This window comes from Cyanistes caeruleus, chromosome 2 (assembly GCF_971803275.1).
Source record: "Cyanistes caeruleus chromosome 2, bCyaCae1.hap1.1, whole genome shotgun sequence".
In the NCBI taxonomy this organism is placed as follows: Eukaryota; Metazoa; Chordata; class Aves; order Passeriformes; family Paridae; genus Cyanistes; species Cyanistes caeruleus.
Genome location: NC_141702.1, coordinates 114,009,520 through 114,026,594, shown reverse-complemented (window position 1 = coordinate 114,026,594; position 17,075 = coordinate 114,009,520). Strand labels below are relative to the sequence as shown.

At 39.8% G+C, this 17,075-nt stretch overlaps 1 protein-coding gene across 9 annotated transcripts in view; it reads left to right on the top strand.

Moving 5' to 3' along the window:
• The window catches only part of MACROD2 (mono-ADP ribosylhydrolase 2), an 846,953-nt gene that overhangs the window by 803,121 nt on the left and 26,757 nt on the right, over nt 1-17,075 (top strand). For all 9 annotated transcript variants that reach the window (XM_086879293.1, XM_086879291.1, XM_086879294.1 and 6 more), the window contains 3 exons: nt 2,565-2,642; nt 3,143-3,217; nt 3,712-3,804. In XM_086879293.1, the coding sequence (XP_086735419.1) occupies nt 2,565-2,642; nt 3,143-3,217; nt 3,712-3,804 (246 nt within the window). The remainder of the gene's footprint in view (nt 1-2,564; nt 2,643-3,142; nt 3,218-3,711; nt 3,805-17,075) is intronic.

Genomic DNA, 17,075 nt, shown 5'->3' with positions numbered 1-17,075 from the left:
TTTTGGAACTCAGAATCTTCATGGTAAAAGCAATCAAGACAGGTTCCTGCTTTGGAAGTAAAACTGGGAGACTCTTACAACTAGGCAGCAACTTCTGTCCGTTGTTATTTTTGCAGACATGCTTTGCAAAAAAACAACTTGTGAAGAATTCTCATAGTATATTGCCTGAGATAATTTGGAACTGAGTGCAGTTAAATTGCTTTCTCAAGCAGCAGGGCAATGAGACAACTGCTTATGATAAAAACAAAAGTTTTAACACAAAATTACCATTTCTTAAGAATAAAACCCATGGGACAGACTGCCAGCTGTGCCAATAGGAGGGAATAGCAATGACATTCCTCCCTCTGTGATGCTGCGTGGCAAATATCACCATGATAGGACACACATGCCAGCCAAGCACGAGGCTTCTTAAAATCCATTATTGACTGACCATTACATGTAATTGTGCCAGTGATGCTGAGGGTTGGTGTTTGCATTAAATTGGAGTCATTCCTCAATCTGGGAAAAAAGGTGGCACCAGTGAACTGGGATTAAGGGCACCAGTCTGGGAGTATGAAGTATTGTGCGATAGGTGAGAGATAATAAATAAGAGAGTTCTAAGGGAGTGATGGGGTAGAGCTGCTTGCATATCCCCCTCCCCATGCAGGTGATACTGTACTTATCATCATTTTTGACTGCTTGAAAGGCTGTGTTTGAGTCCTGGCATCATGATACTCTAGGCAGAGCACTTCTGATTCCAGCTTTGCCAGTGCAGTTCCTTTTACAAGCATGCAGCTGTATCATACAAAAAAACTATATTAATTTAGGGTATGGAGTTACAGGTAGTACAAACCTTGGCTTGTCTGAAATCCTGAGAGCTTTGTCAAAAACTTCAACAAAGCCAGAATTTCCCTCAAAGTGTTCCAAGTTTGCTTGAAAAATTCCCTGTAGAATTTTTTGCTATTCCTATTTATTCCAAGAGATCCTTCAACTGGATTTTTTATTAAACTCAGAATTTGATAAAATTCTAATTTAGTTTTGCTCCAATGGAGGCTGATAAGGGTAATCCTTTGAACCTCATTGTACCATATGGTATGAAAGACTGGTGTGGTGGTCCAACTGAGAAGAGTGAGCAGAAATTTAAGTTAATGGTAGGGAAATAAAAGTGCAGCAAGTATAAAGTTTTACAAATTGTACATCAGTGAGTTATTCTACTTTCAAACTCGGGTTTTTTAAAGTTATTGTCATGCCATGAAAGAAGTAAGAAACTGTGCAGGTAATTAAATATTTGCCTTGGGGGATTATTTGCAGTTAATTAAAGCCACACAATTTCAGCACGTACCTTTCCTACAGATTATTAAATTTGGATCAGATATTAACAACCCAGCTTTCTACTTATCCATCAAAGATTATTTTTGGACACTTTCAGGAACAGAGTTTTATAGGGGCATCCTTGGGTATATTGTAAGATTTGTTCAGCTATGTTGTAGAGAGGGATCTTCCAGAATTTAAGTTGTAAATACACTGTCATAGTGTAAATTATTATTATCATGTGCTGTAGGTCTTTTGGCACTTTCACTTACTTTTTCCATTGTGCAGGATTTTAGAAAGGATCTCACATGGGAAGACACACACACTGATTGTCTGTTGCTGCAGTTATGACCTGGAGTGGATTTACTCCCGTGGTTTTCAAAATGTCCAGTTAGATCAGTGCTGGTTTTTAACAAGGCTCAAAGAGAGTTCATTATCCAGTGAAATCTGTGTGTGATGAGGATGAGCAAAACTAGATTGACTGTCTGTGTTGCTGTATCACCTGAATGCAGTGGAATTATGCATTATGTATTTCTCCATCCCCATACAAAAACTGACTGTTGTCAGAAAATGTTGTTTGACACAACAAAATAAGGCCCTGTGTTTATGAAGGCCCCACACAGCACATCAATTGGACTTTGTGCCAAAATGTAATTTAAGTCTCACTGTGCCTCTGGTTCCAAGCATTGCTTTGGGCAGTTCATTATGATAGTCTGCCCCAAAAAAAGAAAAGCAATCTTGGCCACAATAATGACCTTGGGAGCTGTGTCATCAAGTGACATGAGGCTAGGATTTGCACAGGGATTTATGGGATTTAATGTTTCTGGAAAGATTTAAAGTTTCTGGAAATCCAAGCATGAAAATCTGTTATTCTAAATAAATAATAAATCACTTTATTTATCAAGTAGGTGATTCATACTATTTCTCATAGATTTGTGCCACTCCACTAATGAGGAATAAAATTCTTGATGGTTGATTGTTCTGTTGATTATTCTTATGCATCCTTCCTTGCCAGTGCCTGGTTCAAGGTTTGTACTACCACCAAAAACCTGCTTAGTAAGGGTAGGGACTCCAAAATTAATTTGAATAATTGAAACCCACATATATACTTGTGTAGTTTATAAGACTGTAGTTAAATAGAGAACAAATCTGTCAGTGGATCAAAATGCCAGATATGAAGCTGTCACGTAAGGGCTCCTCTAACTCAATTAACTACATTTCCAGCATGAAAACTGCTTCAGGATTTATTTGTTTGTTTGCTTTTTTTACTTCAGATTCCCTGAAAGACTCCCAAGTCATGCAGAAGGGTGATTCAGTGGATCCTGTGATGTGTGAGCAAGATCAAGCCAAAGGTAAAGCCAAAGTTTTTTTAAGAGGGAGATAATGAATCAGGGTGAAACCATTTCTTTCATGGGAAAGCCACATGTCTCTAAGTAGGTTTAGCCATAACTGATCCTGAGTGCATAGCATTGTTATCATGTCCTCCTATGTTGTTGTGCTTCTGAAAGCCTGTGGGGTATTTCTGTTCCTTCTGCTGACCATCAAGTGCAAGCACTTTACAACAGCTCCTATGAGAAACAGTGTCAAGGCAGAGCAGCAAAAGATAAAAAAGCTGTAAGTGCTGCAGGGTCAGTTTTGAGCAGCTATTCAACTAACATAATACCTAGTATTGTTAAGTGGTATTTTCATATATAAAATGTGTCTGACATTGTTCACTTAATAGAAAAAAAAAAGTGGTGCTTGGCTTAGAAGTCCCATGCTGTGTGTGAGGCTCATGTTCGGTTTTAATGAATTTAGCGTTGCCAGCATGCAGCATCATCATGATACCATTTTCTGTTTATTGTATTAACAGGACAACAGGATATTTCTGAAAATGAGGAGATAAAAAGTGGGGAAGATTCCCAAGGCTCCTGCATGGAAATAGAAGGTACTCCTTGTGTCTTGAAATCAAAAAGCAAGATTAACAAGGGAAAACACTAGCACAGAATCACACAATCACAGAATGTCTGGGATTGAAAAGACCTTAAGGATCATCTAGTTCCAACCACCCTGCCATGGGCAGGTACACCTTCTACTAGGCCAGCTAGCTCAAAGCCACATCCAGCCTGGCCTTCAACACTTTAAGGGATGGGGCATGGACTGTATGTGCCTCTGGGATTGCAGTGAGTCCTAGGGAAGACCCATGCTTGGATGAGGCACGTGGGATTTTGAGATAAATCCCAGAAAGTTCAGTATCTTCAAGGCTTTGCTCTGAACTAGAGCCCCTTGGATTTCCTCGGACAGCTTTTTTATTCGTACCCATGGAGGACAAATCCTTTTTCTCTGCTGGTGTTTTAAATGGCAAGGTCTCTTGTGGGTGTTAATCCTTTCATGTCCTTTCTGAAAAGCTTAACTCTTCATCTTTTTATCAAATTTATTCAGATCCACTGTTGAACCAAGAAGACAAAACAGAAGTTGAGAAACCTTTGATTCTTGGTGCAGAGGAGAAGGGGGAAGGAAAAGAAGAAGAAGGAGGTGAGCCTATTATAAAACATATGGAGACAGAAAATGGTTCAGGACTCATGTTATCCTTTTCTATTGTGAGGAAACATGGAAAGGGCACATAAAAGCACTTTTTTCCCCCTAAGAAGAAACCTTTTTTTATCTTATCTTTGAGTTGGATTTGCACAGGAAGCTAAGTGCAAAAAAGTGCACACTCAGTTTCAAAAGTGACATTTAAATACTTCCCTCATTTTTGCATTTTTGCATTTAAGTGCATAACGCTGATTTATGCAAGTATCCTTTTGATCACATTTGCTTGTATCATTCAGAGTATTTAAAATAAATGTGTAGGATAGTTATTTGTGAGGTCATTAATAGAGATTTAACTATAGACTAACTAAAACTAGTAATTCTAATGAAGAAAACAATATTTGGAGTGAGAATGAAGAGTCTGATGAAGTGGTATTTTTTTTATGGCAGTAAAGTATTTAAAACTTTGGGAATGCTTTTGCAAGGAAATATAAAACTTCAAGTGTCGGATGCTTCTGGAAACCCAGCGATCATCTCACCATTTGTAAAAGCACATGGTTATATAATGTATTATGTAAATAATTTTCTAATTTTAAAGACACTGTGAGTTAATTATATGGTCATTTGGAGAGCCCAAGGATGAATTTTACAGTTCCAAATTAAAATGCAGACATGACTTTTATTGAAAATTCAGGTCAATATTAACTGTGTTGTCCTAATTATGAAGTCCTTTCCTCAGCAGCACTGACACCAACTTACTTGCAAACCTACATTAACAATATTGACAATTTTCTTCACTGCAAAGCCAAGTTAATAGAACCTCTTTGTTCTTACACAGCTAAACAACATTTCCATTCCTTTATTTTTAAATTTTAATTGCCTATCCAAGTTGACACTGATCACATCTCCTTGTTACCATTTGTGTTAGTGGTATTGGTTTTGTGTTAATGATGACGAAGGTAGCACTGATATAATTCTTATGCTCAAATTCAGGTAAATGGTACCACACTGCCTCAGTTGCAAGCCCAGGTTATACAACACAGGCTCTCTCTCTGATTGCAAATACCAATGTTGTTATGCTAATCTCCTCAAATAGAAATTATTTACATATTATTTTATGCATTATCACAGCTAAATTGGACAAAATGTACCTTCGTTATTTGCACATTTTCTCCTCTTTACTACTTTAGTGTCCCCAATAGCTAGGGACTGTCATTTAGTTCTCAGAAGAGAGATTATATTTCAACATTTGTTCTACTTACTATTAAAATATGCATTGTTAAGGAAAAGCAGGTAATGTCAGAAAAGGGTTGTTCTTGGCACCTTTTCCTTATCCAGCCCTTGATTTAAAAGTTTCAAATACTAAGTAAAAAGTTCTTGATAAATATTTTGGAACTTGTTCCTACCTGGGGTCTCAGGTGTTGATGCTGTGCAGGATTCATCTGATCCAAGGCTTGTTGAAGTCCATAGAAGGAGTGTCATTAATTTAAGTGATCTTTTGGTAAGTTCCATGATAAGAGGAGATATGTTGAGTCTGTGTGCAGGATAACAGCTTATAAATATTCTGTTCAGTTTCTTCCAAATGTACTCTCTTTGGCACAGGGAAAATAAATGGGTGCTCTTGCAGAGCAGGAGCAGAGGAAGAAATAAAGCCTTTCCCTTGCCTTGTTTCATTCTTATGGGTATAAACACTCCATAGCTCATTTAGCTAGGTGTTTCTTGTTCTGGTGGGCACAAATTCTGCCACGTGGGTTTTGGGTTTTGAAGGTTTGCCATAAAATGAAGTGGGTCTGGACAAAAAGATGTAAAAAAGAAAATAAAATCAGCTGAAGTTCAGACTGATAAAATAAGATATATTTCCCAATGAGAGACTCCTCTTAATGGAAAGAGATTACCTGGCTTTAAAAAGAGATTTAATATGTGAGATTATTTTATGTAACCCAAGTGCTACCTCCTAAAGTAATTCAGCTGAATAGCTTTCCAGCAGCACACACAGTACATTTGACATAGGATAAAATACTGTATTTTTGTCTGAGAACATGGGGAAAAGGCTAATGTGGGACTGCTAGTCCTGTTAAACAGAAATTCATGGCTCTGAAGCCAGTTTGACCCCTTCTGGATCTATATGCATAGCCAAATGTAGCAACTACTAAATTCCAGATTACCTGGTCTTTCTCTTCTATAAGAGTTTTTTGTGTGTGTGTTTTCAAAGGCATTCCAGAGCAAAGGGTAGCACATAGCCTCTCTCTTCTCTGTCTCACTGGGGCATTAATTCTTGGGAGTCATCTGCAATCCCTTCAGTCCTCAGAGCTGGAGCTGTGTAAGCCACTAAAGGACCAACAAAGAACAAAGTCCCTTTTCCAGCCTAAATCTGGATTTCTGCTCAGTTACTGATTGTGGCTTTGAGGCATGCTAGGAATTTTTTCAATGATGTGGCTTTCTGTGGAAAAAATGTCTGTTTCGTGTTGTTTTAGAGATGTGTCTCAGTTTACATGAACTTCTGACAAACCATAGGTTATCTTCTGATTTAATTGCATGAACTTTACTGCTAGCTCATCTCTGTGTTTTGGGGTTTTTTAAAGCTTGCAGGGTCCTTTCTGTATAGTTAATTTCACTTCACAGCTCCAGGGTCATGCTGTAGTGTTCCCAAGGAGTCCCAGATCCTGGTGCTTTCAAGGTTCTGGGATGCTGGGAGCCCAGAGGAATGAAGAATCAGAATCTTGGCAGTCACACTAATATATCCCATTGCCAGCAGTAAGAACCAAGCCAGATTACCCTGAAGAATATAACAATGTGAGGCACTGTGTGTTTCATAAAAACCTGCTGTTGCTTTTTCCAAAATCAGTAATAAAATATCACATGTGCCAATTTATTCCCTTTTTTCCTACTTCAACTTGAAGTTACATATTATGAGGGAGCAGCTGAAGGAAAAAGGCAAACTAAGATGCCTTTTTCATTTTTTTCCAACTACTATAAAGCACTCATTCTGGTTCACAAAAGAATAATGAAAATGTATGTTTCTTATAAGTCTGGGGAATATTCTCAAATCCCTTTATTAAAAACCAGAGCAAGTGGTGTTCACTGACCTATTTGCTGACTAGGTAAGTGTACACAGTTTTAACAGACCTTTTGGCAGTCCCTTTATATGTACACTTGGAAATAGTCCTGTTGTGTTGTAATGACCATGCACTCAACACTTACTTGTAGGTTTAATCAGCACATTTATTCCACAACACAATTTGCAGCACATGGAAGTAAATCCTTTATTTGCATGAATATGCAGCCAATTTCTCCTCTGAGCCCACTCTCACCTCTGTCCTTTCCCATCTCTTTCCATCTCCATTCATTGAGACGTTCACTATGATGATTTTCCTCACTAATCACCCTTAGAAGTCATTTAACTCTTCAAAGGGGTAGGATTTCTGCCAGAGCACTAGAAAATGAACAGTTATTGCTGTTATTTCTCTGTTTGCTTTCTTCTCTATTTGGGCTGAAATATTTTGTCATCTTGTGCCATTTGGAGCATAGTTTGAGCTTGACCTGTGATGCTTCTCCACATGAGAAATATATCCTCACCTTGACCACGAGGTTAGGGCTGGCTCAGGGGCAGGCTGAGGGAGGTTTCCATCATTTGCAGTACATGGGATTTCCTTTGTCAGTCTTCTGATCAGTGCTTGTTTATTCTAAATTTGAAGTCTGCCAAGTTCTCTTCTAGCTAAGCCCAGTTTTGCTGGACAGTCTTTGTAACATGAATAGCTGTAACCTGTAACTCTGTAGGCAACACTTGCTCCATTCTTCACTTGTCCATTTTGCTTCAGCAGGAGTGATAATTTTATGGCATAACCTTGGAGAGAACTAAATGTTCCAAAACCTGGGGAAAAGAGCTCTCATCTTTTATAGCTTCAGTCTCAGGCATTTATAGGATTTTATATTCATTGGTACAGTTGTAAATAATGTCAAAACAATGACTTCATTATCAAACAGTCAAAAATTTCAAAATTACATTGTGGCTATAGAAAAACAAAAGAATTCTTGAGAAAGATCTTTTTGGACAAACCTGACATTTTTATTTCTGATTAATGGCAATTTTATAGCTTAACCAAATGCCTTTAATTCTTCAACTGGAGAGAGATGAGACATTTTGGGGAAAAAAAAAAATTAAAAAAAAGTCTTTCTTATAATCTTTAAGTATGTAATTTCACTTTGTTTGGAAAGAAAAGAATATTTTGGAGTTCTGTGGCTTCTGAAGATCTAGTATAATGGCTCCAACTTCCAAGAGGAGAGTAAAAAATGTCCTGAACCAGATATAGTGCATTTGGTGTTTGATAAGAACCCATACTGAATAGATTGGATGCCATTTTTTTGGCAGTTACAGCATATCCAGACACTAAATATGAAATATATCTTTAAAATCCTACTCTAGCAGATACTGATGTATGGCAAAGAAAGGAAAAAAAGTGCACCATTGGATGTTTTGCAGAAATGCTGTAAAGGCTGTGGAACCAGAAAGTTGCAAATGGGTATTTAAAGCTCTAAGCTGTGCAGAGATATGGGCTGTTGGAAAGCAGTGGATGGGACTAGTGGGAAGTGCAGAGATATTTTGAGTGCAAATCCTGAAAGGTGCCCAGCCTATGAAGCCTTGCTGTGCACACCTTTATTTTCTTGAGAACCACAAAACTCCAGTGAACTTTTCAGCTGCAGTATCAGCCAGTTGAGGAGATTTTGTGACCAGATTATGTTTGCCAGCCCACTATGCTGACTTTGTGGTGGTCCAAGGGCTGTTTGGCTGTATCAGGCACTCTGCCCTCCTGAGGGCACTACAGCTGTGGCAGAAAAGGATATCCAAGTAATTTCTGTGCCTCATGGAAGTAGCCAGGTGAGGCTAAGCTGCATCTTCTCTGCTCCACTTGCACATTGCAGACTGCAGAAGAGGAGGGGGGGGTTTGGCCCCACTGTCTGTGGCTGTTGTGAAGTGGGAGGTGTCCAGGCTCTCATCAGCAAAGAGGCTTCACTGATGGTGCAGGATGGGGCAGCAAAGGGGATGCAAACCTCCTGCAGGGCTTTCCTGAGGGTGCTTCCCTGAGGATGCTGTGCAGCACTGTTCATTGGCAATCAGGGTGGTTATTACACTGTCTAGTCTGCTCTAGATATTGATTTCAGTCTCTTGAGGGGAAAAAAAGTCATATTTATTTTCCTTCTACAGAAGAAATCTCTTTCTTTTCATTACTCTCCATGTATCAGGTTATAGCCTGAATGTACATAAAAAATAGGTGGTGCAAGATTAATTTGAAGTTTTAATTGTTTTTCATCACTTCCACGAAATTTTTTTTTTTTTTTTTCCATTTGTGTTTCTTTTTCTAAAAAGAAAGTAGAAAATGTAAGGAATTTTTCAGCTTAAACATTTTGCCTGCTGTCACAGTCACTTTATGTTACCAGACTTGATGGTAAGGCTAAAAGAGAAAAAGACAAAAGGAAAGAAAACAGGAAAACAACAATAAGGAATACTGTAACAATGATAGTGTTTAAGGTTTATTATCTCTATTTGATTGTTTTCTTCTTTTCATTTACAGTAAACAGAACAGAAATAGTATTATGAATTGGCAATTTTTATGGCATTTAAAAATATCATCTCTTTGTTCCTGCTGAAAGTGTTGACAATGCAGCCTTTGTTTAGTTTAATTAACTTATGTTACAGCACTGAATTGAATCAGACTCAGCATTAAATCAAGTAAAAGAAGCTTTAGAATGCTTTTCCATACACAGAAAATAAAAAGAAAGAGAAGAAATTAAATCCTTGAAAATGCTGGAGAAGAAATTGGATATTTTTAATGGAATATATTGAAGTGCCATTTTCATTTTGATCTTCCATGCTGGGAATGCTGAAAAATATATAATCATGAAATCCCAGTGAAAAGCAGATGCTATGATGTCATTCTTCGGCCTCATACATTTATAATAGTATTACATGATATTACATGTTTTTTTACTTGTGAGCAACAAATTTTGAAGAGCTTTAAGGTACTGATAATCCCCTTCTCACATATGAAAACCAGGGAGATAATAGAATCCATATTCCAAATGGTGGGGTCCAAGTCTACCAGTCTTTGGTTTTAGCTCACCTCTCCAGAGATAACAGCAGTGCCTTATGCAAACAAAACATCTATTTCTTTCAAACTATCTCAAATAGCACCCAAGGAATGAGGGAAAGGAATATGGGAGAGACATCTTAGAAAGAGTTTCCTGTAACATACTGAAAAAGCAGGGCTCACTGGCCAAGGACTGCACTGTTACAGATGGCATCATAGCCAGCAGTATTTCTGGAAATAAGCTTTAGCGCCTCCAGAGATATGGCACCACTTTAACATATACTGTACAGCTACTGAGGTATCTGTTTGAACAGTGAGCTTAGCTCCTGTGTGCCACAGTAAGAAACTCAGTCTTAAATTAGAATAGGTCCAGCACACCAAAGGAGTGCAGGCAGTTTCACCAGGAAACAATTTGATCCCTCACAGACAAATGTTATGTCTTTGTGCCGTCTTCTACAAAAGGAATCTTCGTTTTGTTAAGCACTGATTAATTTTAGATTCTTACCTCTTTTGGTAAAGTTTGTTTATGATGGAATACACACAGATCCAACTGAGCTGGCTCTGGAACTAGAAATTCTGTGCTCCCACTTGCTTAGGTTTTGGGTGAATGTACCTCTTTTCCCAGGTTATGGCACTATGTTATAGCTGTTTCAAAAACTCAAATGGCCACACACTTAGGGCAGCAGGGAGACAAACTGCATTTCACCGAGGACTTACATAAAATAGAGTGGAGTCCAGTCATAACTGTGTGGAAACCACAGCCAGTGGGAGTGGAGAAGGCATGATTTGGAGAGCTGTCTTTTTTTGTAAATATAGAACAGGAAGGGATTAAAAGAAAACATTGTATGTCCTAGGATTGAATGATTCTCTGGCTCATTCTTTGTGGAGTGGAAGAACATTTTCACTTCACTGTTCATTCCTGTAGTATTGCCTAGTGCTGTGGTGAGGAGTAAATCTTGTTCTCATATGAGAAGGGTGGTGTTTACTTGCTCTATACTGTCACATGGATCAAGGGACACACTTTTTGATTCTGCTCTGTTTTCTCTTCTGTGTTTTTCCACTTCTGGCTCTGCTAATGAGGTACACCATGGCTTCATAGGTGTCCTTGCTTCTTGTGCTTGGAGAGAGAGGCCAGAGCTGTACAAGAAGGAACTTCTACACAGTAAGGGGAAATGTGTGTACAGCCTTGTAAAGTAGAGGTCTCTTTGTGAGGGTATGACCCCAAATGAGATTAAACCTTTCTCACTGCTCCTGACCCAGAGCAGGAAAAATCCCACACAATTTCACTCAGCTTTGAAGCAGAATGCCTTCCTCTGTATTTTCTCTTCCTCTTTTCTGCACGTTACTCACAACTTTTTGGCAGCAGGTTTTCTGTCCCCTCACCTTTTCCTAATGTGATTGACAGGTGAGTGCTCTTTTGAGATCTTGCCATCTGGAACAGTCTTCCTCTGCTTGGTTGGCTTTTATCACATTTTGCCTCCAGATGAGCATGCAAGGTCATCACCAGCATACCCATCCCGTAGTATCAACCCAGCAGCCCAAACTGACCCTGTCTTTAGCCACTCTGAGTAGTCTACCAGAGAGAAAGCTCTTCCCTCCTGCATCTCTGGGACTGCATCTGAATCAGGCACCAGTGTCATCTCAACATATTGGTGCAGAGGTGCAGCTCTTTGGGACTTTCTGTTACTTCACAAAAGCTCAGCATCTCCTTTTTGGGGTCTTGCATGATGTCTGAGGGGGCTGTCCTGGAGCACTCCTGTGTGCTGTGCATGTGCCCATAGCTGCAATTAAACCAGTGCTCTGAATGATCAACTGTGAGTTGCAGCTGCAGACAGTCTATGGGTAACTGAAAAAAAAACACTTCACTTTCTTTGAAAGAACTAAGAGAAACATGAAGAGTATGGAATGGTGGGTTTTTTTTACTTACCTTACACATGCTTCCATGTTTATAATGTACTTACTTGATTAACTTGATTAACACTACTTTGCTGAAACAGTTGCCAATGATTTTCCTCCCAAGTTGTGACTTCTGTCCTGAGTTCTAAAATCCATTGCTTTCTACAGCCAGTAAATTTCAACCAAAAGATGACCTTCATTACAGCTTCACTGTTGCAGGGTCTTTACACTGAAATTTTGGGGTATATAAGCCCTTTGACTCATTTTTCCCTGTTGTAGATGTGAATGTGCCTTTACTGTTTGTTTGTTCTGCAGTCACTGTGCCAGTAATCATAACTACCACAGAGGCCAGCTTTATTGCATTTACATCATCCTAAAACCTCTCAATATTTATATTACTTGACAGCCCTTGAAAGACAGCATGTCTACACATTCAGTATTTTCTCTGTGGAGGAAATAAGCAGTTACTTACAGGCTATGCCATTCTTACCTGGACAAAAAAATTGGTTAAACACTGTTCTGGACTTAGAGCAGAAAATATCAATAGTCTATTCTCCATTTCCCCTGTTCACAGCTAACAATGGTTTATAGTCAGGGGATCAGGATAGCAAATTCACTGTATCAGGGCCTAGAAAACACTGAGATTCCCAATTTGTCACCAGATGCTATCACAGCTACAAGGTTTTTCATCAGGTAAAGCACAACTGCTGGATGTGTTTTCATGGTCTGTCAGACTGAAATGTAGCACAAAGGTGTCAAATGAGAACAAATGGAGATACCTCAGGTGCTTCAAAATAAGTTGTCAATATGCTGAAAAATCAATGCCTAACTCCAGCAGCTCAAGTCAAGGAAATTAACTTGCCTGATTCTTCCAGCCATCCTAGCTAGAAGGAAGATTAGCAGGAAGCTCACAGACTGAGCAGAGAGATAGTCAGCACAGCTGGGTCTGAGCATCACCCCCATCTCTGAGGTGCTGGTACCGTAGCATGGTGCCTCCATCAACCCAGCTGGTCTGGAGAGGTCAGAAAACTGAGGGGGATTTGCTGTTATGAGTGTACAGCAGCATCATTGCTTTTTGTTCTGCTCCTTTCTTAGCATTGAAAGATCTCTGCAAGTGACACATTCTCATGGGTGCTGTCCCAGCAATGAAAGGGGCTTCCCACATGGCTGTCTTGCAGGAATCTCTAAGACACAAGGATCAGGGGTGGAACCCTTCCAGTGTTAATTCAGATTTATTTCCAGCATGCTCTGATCAACAGGGTATGAGGCCAGGGTAAGCACTGGCATGGTCCCTCTCCCTCACTTGGGTTTAGATCCTCACTGCACCCAGTTTTTCATGGCTGTTGCCATCACACCTCAGTTAAGTCCTTGGCCCTTCTTCTTGTGATCTCACCTCACAGATTCATGGTGTTTTGCTGTGATCCTTACCAGCACACCCAATTCTTCCTTTAGATACCAGGAGCTCCTCTCTGGTGGTTACATTGCCCTCAACAGCTGGATTGCCAAAAGAGACCAGAGCTGTGCTCTCATTTTTTGGGACTTCCTCCTTGGGACAGCAGATATTTTACAATTACCCTCACATGAGCATAGCTAACAGCTTCCACACTTATCTCAGTCTGGTAAAACTGGCGTCCTCTGTGCTTTTGGTTCATCTCTCTGTCTTCCAAAGCAGTAACTGGCCAGTGTGCAGTAGGTACAGCTATTGTGGTCTTTTTCAACAGTTGTCAATGTTTTTAATGCCTGTATCATCATAAATCTGCTTGCACATAGAAACCTGAGTCTTGAATTGCAGATGACTGAGGTTACTGGGAGGTTACTGACATGTCTCAGTAACCACACAGCAGTACTGCAGGCTCCTGCAGCTGGAACACAGCTGGTTCTCAGGTAAATGGCCAAACATTTGGATGCTTTTGTAGCTTGTTTTTGAATCTTCTGGCACTGCAATATCGGCAAGTTTGCTTTAAAAAGAAAAGAAAGTTAAAGGAAAAAGTCTTTAAACAATATTTCTAGTATTGCCTGCTTCCAGCATAGAATAGATTTCCTGGACACGGTTCTGCTTGCAGATCCAGCTGGCTCTTGAAGTGTGTGAGCATGAAAAGCAGATTATAAGAAATACATATATATCTTGTACCTATCTAAAGGAACCCAAGTTATCTTAGAAATTGATGCATACAGAGATCACAGAATCTGCTTATGAAACTGTTCCCTCTGGCACTGAACACAGCCAATGTTTAACAGTACTGAGTTAAAGGTGTGATGTCTAAGACACAAGAAATCTTTCCAAAGTGAGAAGAACTTTCAAGGGGAGCCTGGGGGAGAGATATTCATGTCAAGATTTGGCTGTAAAATATGGTTAATGCCATTTGTTCTTATCACAATGGCTATGGGATATTTAACCACCAGAGGTAGCCATGACCTGAGGCTTATATCTGATCCTGGAAGCAGCAGTGCCATGCAATGTGTTAGATTGCCAGAACCATTTCCTTCTTGTAATGAGGTCTGCCATTCAAGAATAGATACAGCTTGCTCTTGCCCAGCTTGTGAATCCAACTGGATCGCCAGCGCACAGCTGAAAAAACTGGAGAAGGATCTGCATGTAGGAGGGAAGGAAATCAGCCATACATATTCCCATTCCAAAAGTGAGAATGAGCACAGCAGTTTTTCAAAGGTTTGGTTGCAGCTTTGGGTGTTGAAGCCAGCTTGCTCCTCGCTAACCTGCACCTGTAATCAGCTGGATACATATCCATCTTCTCCAAGAGGATGGCACTGATGGCACTTTCAAAGCTCGTAACTGGCAAGGCCATGTAGAGCAGAGATAGTTCAGATTTTGCTCCAGTGTGAGAAGTTTGCCCTTTGAATGTTGTGATTTTTCTCTAGCTAGTCTTAGAGATAAGAAAACACAGCTGAGTCTTATGCAGGCCTGAAGAGGCTGGAACACATCAGTGGCTTGCCATATTGCTGGAACACCTGGGGCATTTGCTTTGAAATCTAAATGCAGGCTGTTCACCTGTATTGCCAAGTACAACAGAAGCTTCCTTCTGGCTGGTAGGGTGGTATTAATTTAAAGAGAACACCATCTGTGGAGCCTTGGAGAGCAGCAGTCAGAAAAAACAGGTAGAGAGGTCAGCAGGAATAGTCTTGTTCTCATCTGGGGGCCTTGCCACCTGCATCTATTACCCATCATTTCTAATTAACAGGTGTATCTTGGGGAAAACTACTACTGTTTGCTTTCCTGAAGATGCTATTCTTACTAAGAGATGTTGTTTTTGCTGAGCCCTAGAAGCTCATTTTGTGAACTTTCACAGGCATTTGGGATGGGAATGGTCTTGGCAACCCAGTAATTAAGGAGTCTTGTACCTCCCTACTGCAAACTGCCCCTTTGTCTTTCACCTTTCCTCTCAACACTGTACCAGGTGGTTGGAGATTTTTCATCCTTTCAAAAGCTTTGTATTTTCCCATCTCATCAAGCATCACTCAGCAATGCTTAATTAGCCTAAGGCTTTTCAGGCCCCCTTATTTGACTGCCAGAAGATCAGTTAAGGACTTGAACATTTTCAATAAAAGTGCTTGGAAAGCAGATCCTTAGAGGCAAGTCATAGGTGCAGTTATTGTTATTTTGTTGTTTGTTCTTTCTTATCTATCTTCTGTCCATCTGTCTCTGCTCTCATCCATCCATCCATCCATCCACCCATCCATCCATCCATCCATCCATCCATCCATCCATCCATCCATCCATCCATCCATCTATCCATCCTCTTCTTGTCTTTCAGAGCATTCAGGGATGCCCCTTGTTTTTTGGTGATGGTTGACAGCAACTGATATCTGGTACTATCCAGAGAGCTCTTACCTTTGGGCCAGTTCCTGAGTACCATTGTTTTTAACCTGATTTAATCTGTTTAGATCCCCCAAATAAAAAATGGCAAATATAATTAGCTAACCAGTACTAGGAGACCGTTGAGTTAAGGCGCTTTGATTTAGGGTTTCGGATACTTTTTTTTGTTTGCTTAATTCCCACACTTATTTGAAACTAGCTTGTAATCTTTATTTACAAGATCAGAGCAGTTGAAATGAAAGCCTGGTTAATTAACAGAAAAATATATTTGCATCTTGCTTTGTGTTTGACATTGAGCATCATTTGTTTCTGCATTGTCACATACACTCTTTTATTATTAATCTGTAAGCTGTAACTGTACAGCTGCAAATGAGATTTACAAAAAACCACAAATCACAGCCTTTTAGCTTCTTCCCTCTCTCCCTATAAAATGTGAGAACTAGCTGCTTAACCAGGTGAAGCACAGATTTTGTGTGGGATTCCAAATACCTCAGAGATAACTGTCACATAATTTTGCCACATAATTGAATTCAGTTGTTGGTGTTTTGCATTTACAGGTAGATGAGAGCATCCAGCCGTCAGGTGTTTCCATCACTAGAATAAAATGCCTACTAATTTATCTGCTCAAGAGACAAATATTTAGATATCATTAAAAAGGTTGGCTGTATATACATGGAAATGTCCTTGGATGATGGGGTAAGATGTGTGAGGGAGTTTCCTTGCAATCACAGAGGATGTGACCTCAATTACTGCAGTTTTCTCCCTGACACTTTCCTTCACGTTGCACATAAAGTTGTTGCTGCTGGGTGCTCACCGCCCAGAGGAGGAAATCGCCTTATCAAAGGCTAGATTAAAACGCTCTTCATATGCTGTTCTGATTCTCAGCATTTTTTTAAGCCACTGAGGGAAGTAAAATGCAAAAAGCGTGTCTAAATGAATGCACAGTGTAGGTTTGTGTCATGGGGGAGTGTTATTTCTGTAATGCTGCTCCCTCCATTTGTGTAACTCAGGCTGTGGCTGAAGGGGAGCATGCTTCCCCAGTGTATTAACATCCCTGTTTACAGACCATGTGGCAATCTTTGAAGTGCTAATTGGCTTGCTTTTAAGCGAGTTGTTGCATTTTTTCTTTTCTATTTGTTTTCCACTAGAAGGAATGTTAGTATTTTTATGATGGCTGGCGCTTAGCAGAGCTCCTCTGTATAAAGATAACAAATGAGTTACAGGACCTGACATTCTCCCTGGGACTGTTCTCAGAACAAAGCAAGCCAGTGGCATTTCAAAGCCTGCTTTTAAAGTAGCTGCTTATATACTCTGTTTATCAGCATCACTAGGAAATGCCATTTCTCTGGTATTTTGCACCATTTCTTAATTGACTGGGCGGTGGAAAAATCTTTGGGCAAAAACTTATGGCAGGGGTAGTGGAACTAGAGGATCTTTAAGATCCCTTCCCAAACTATTCT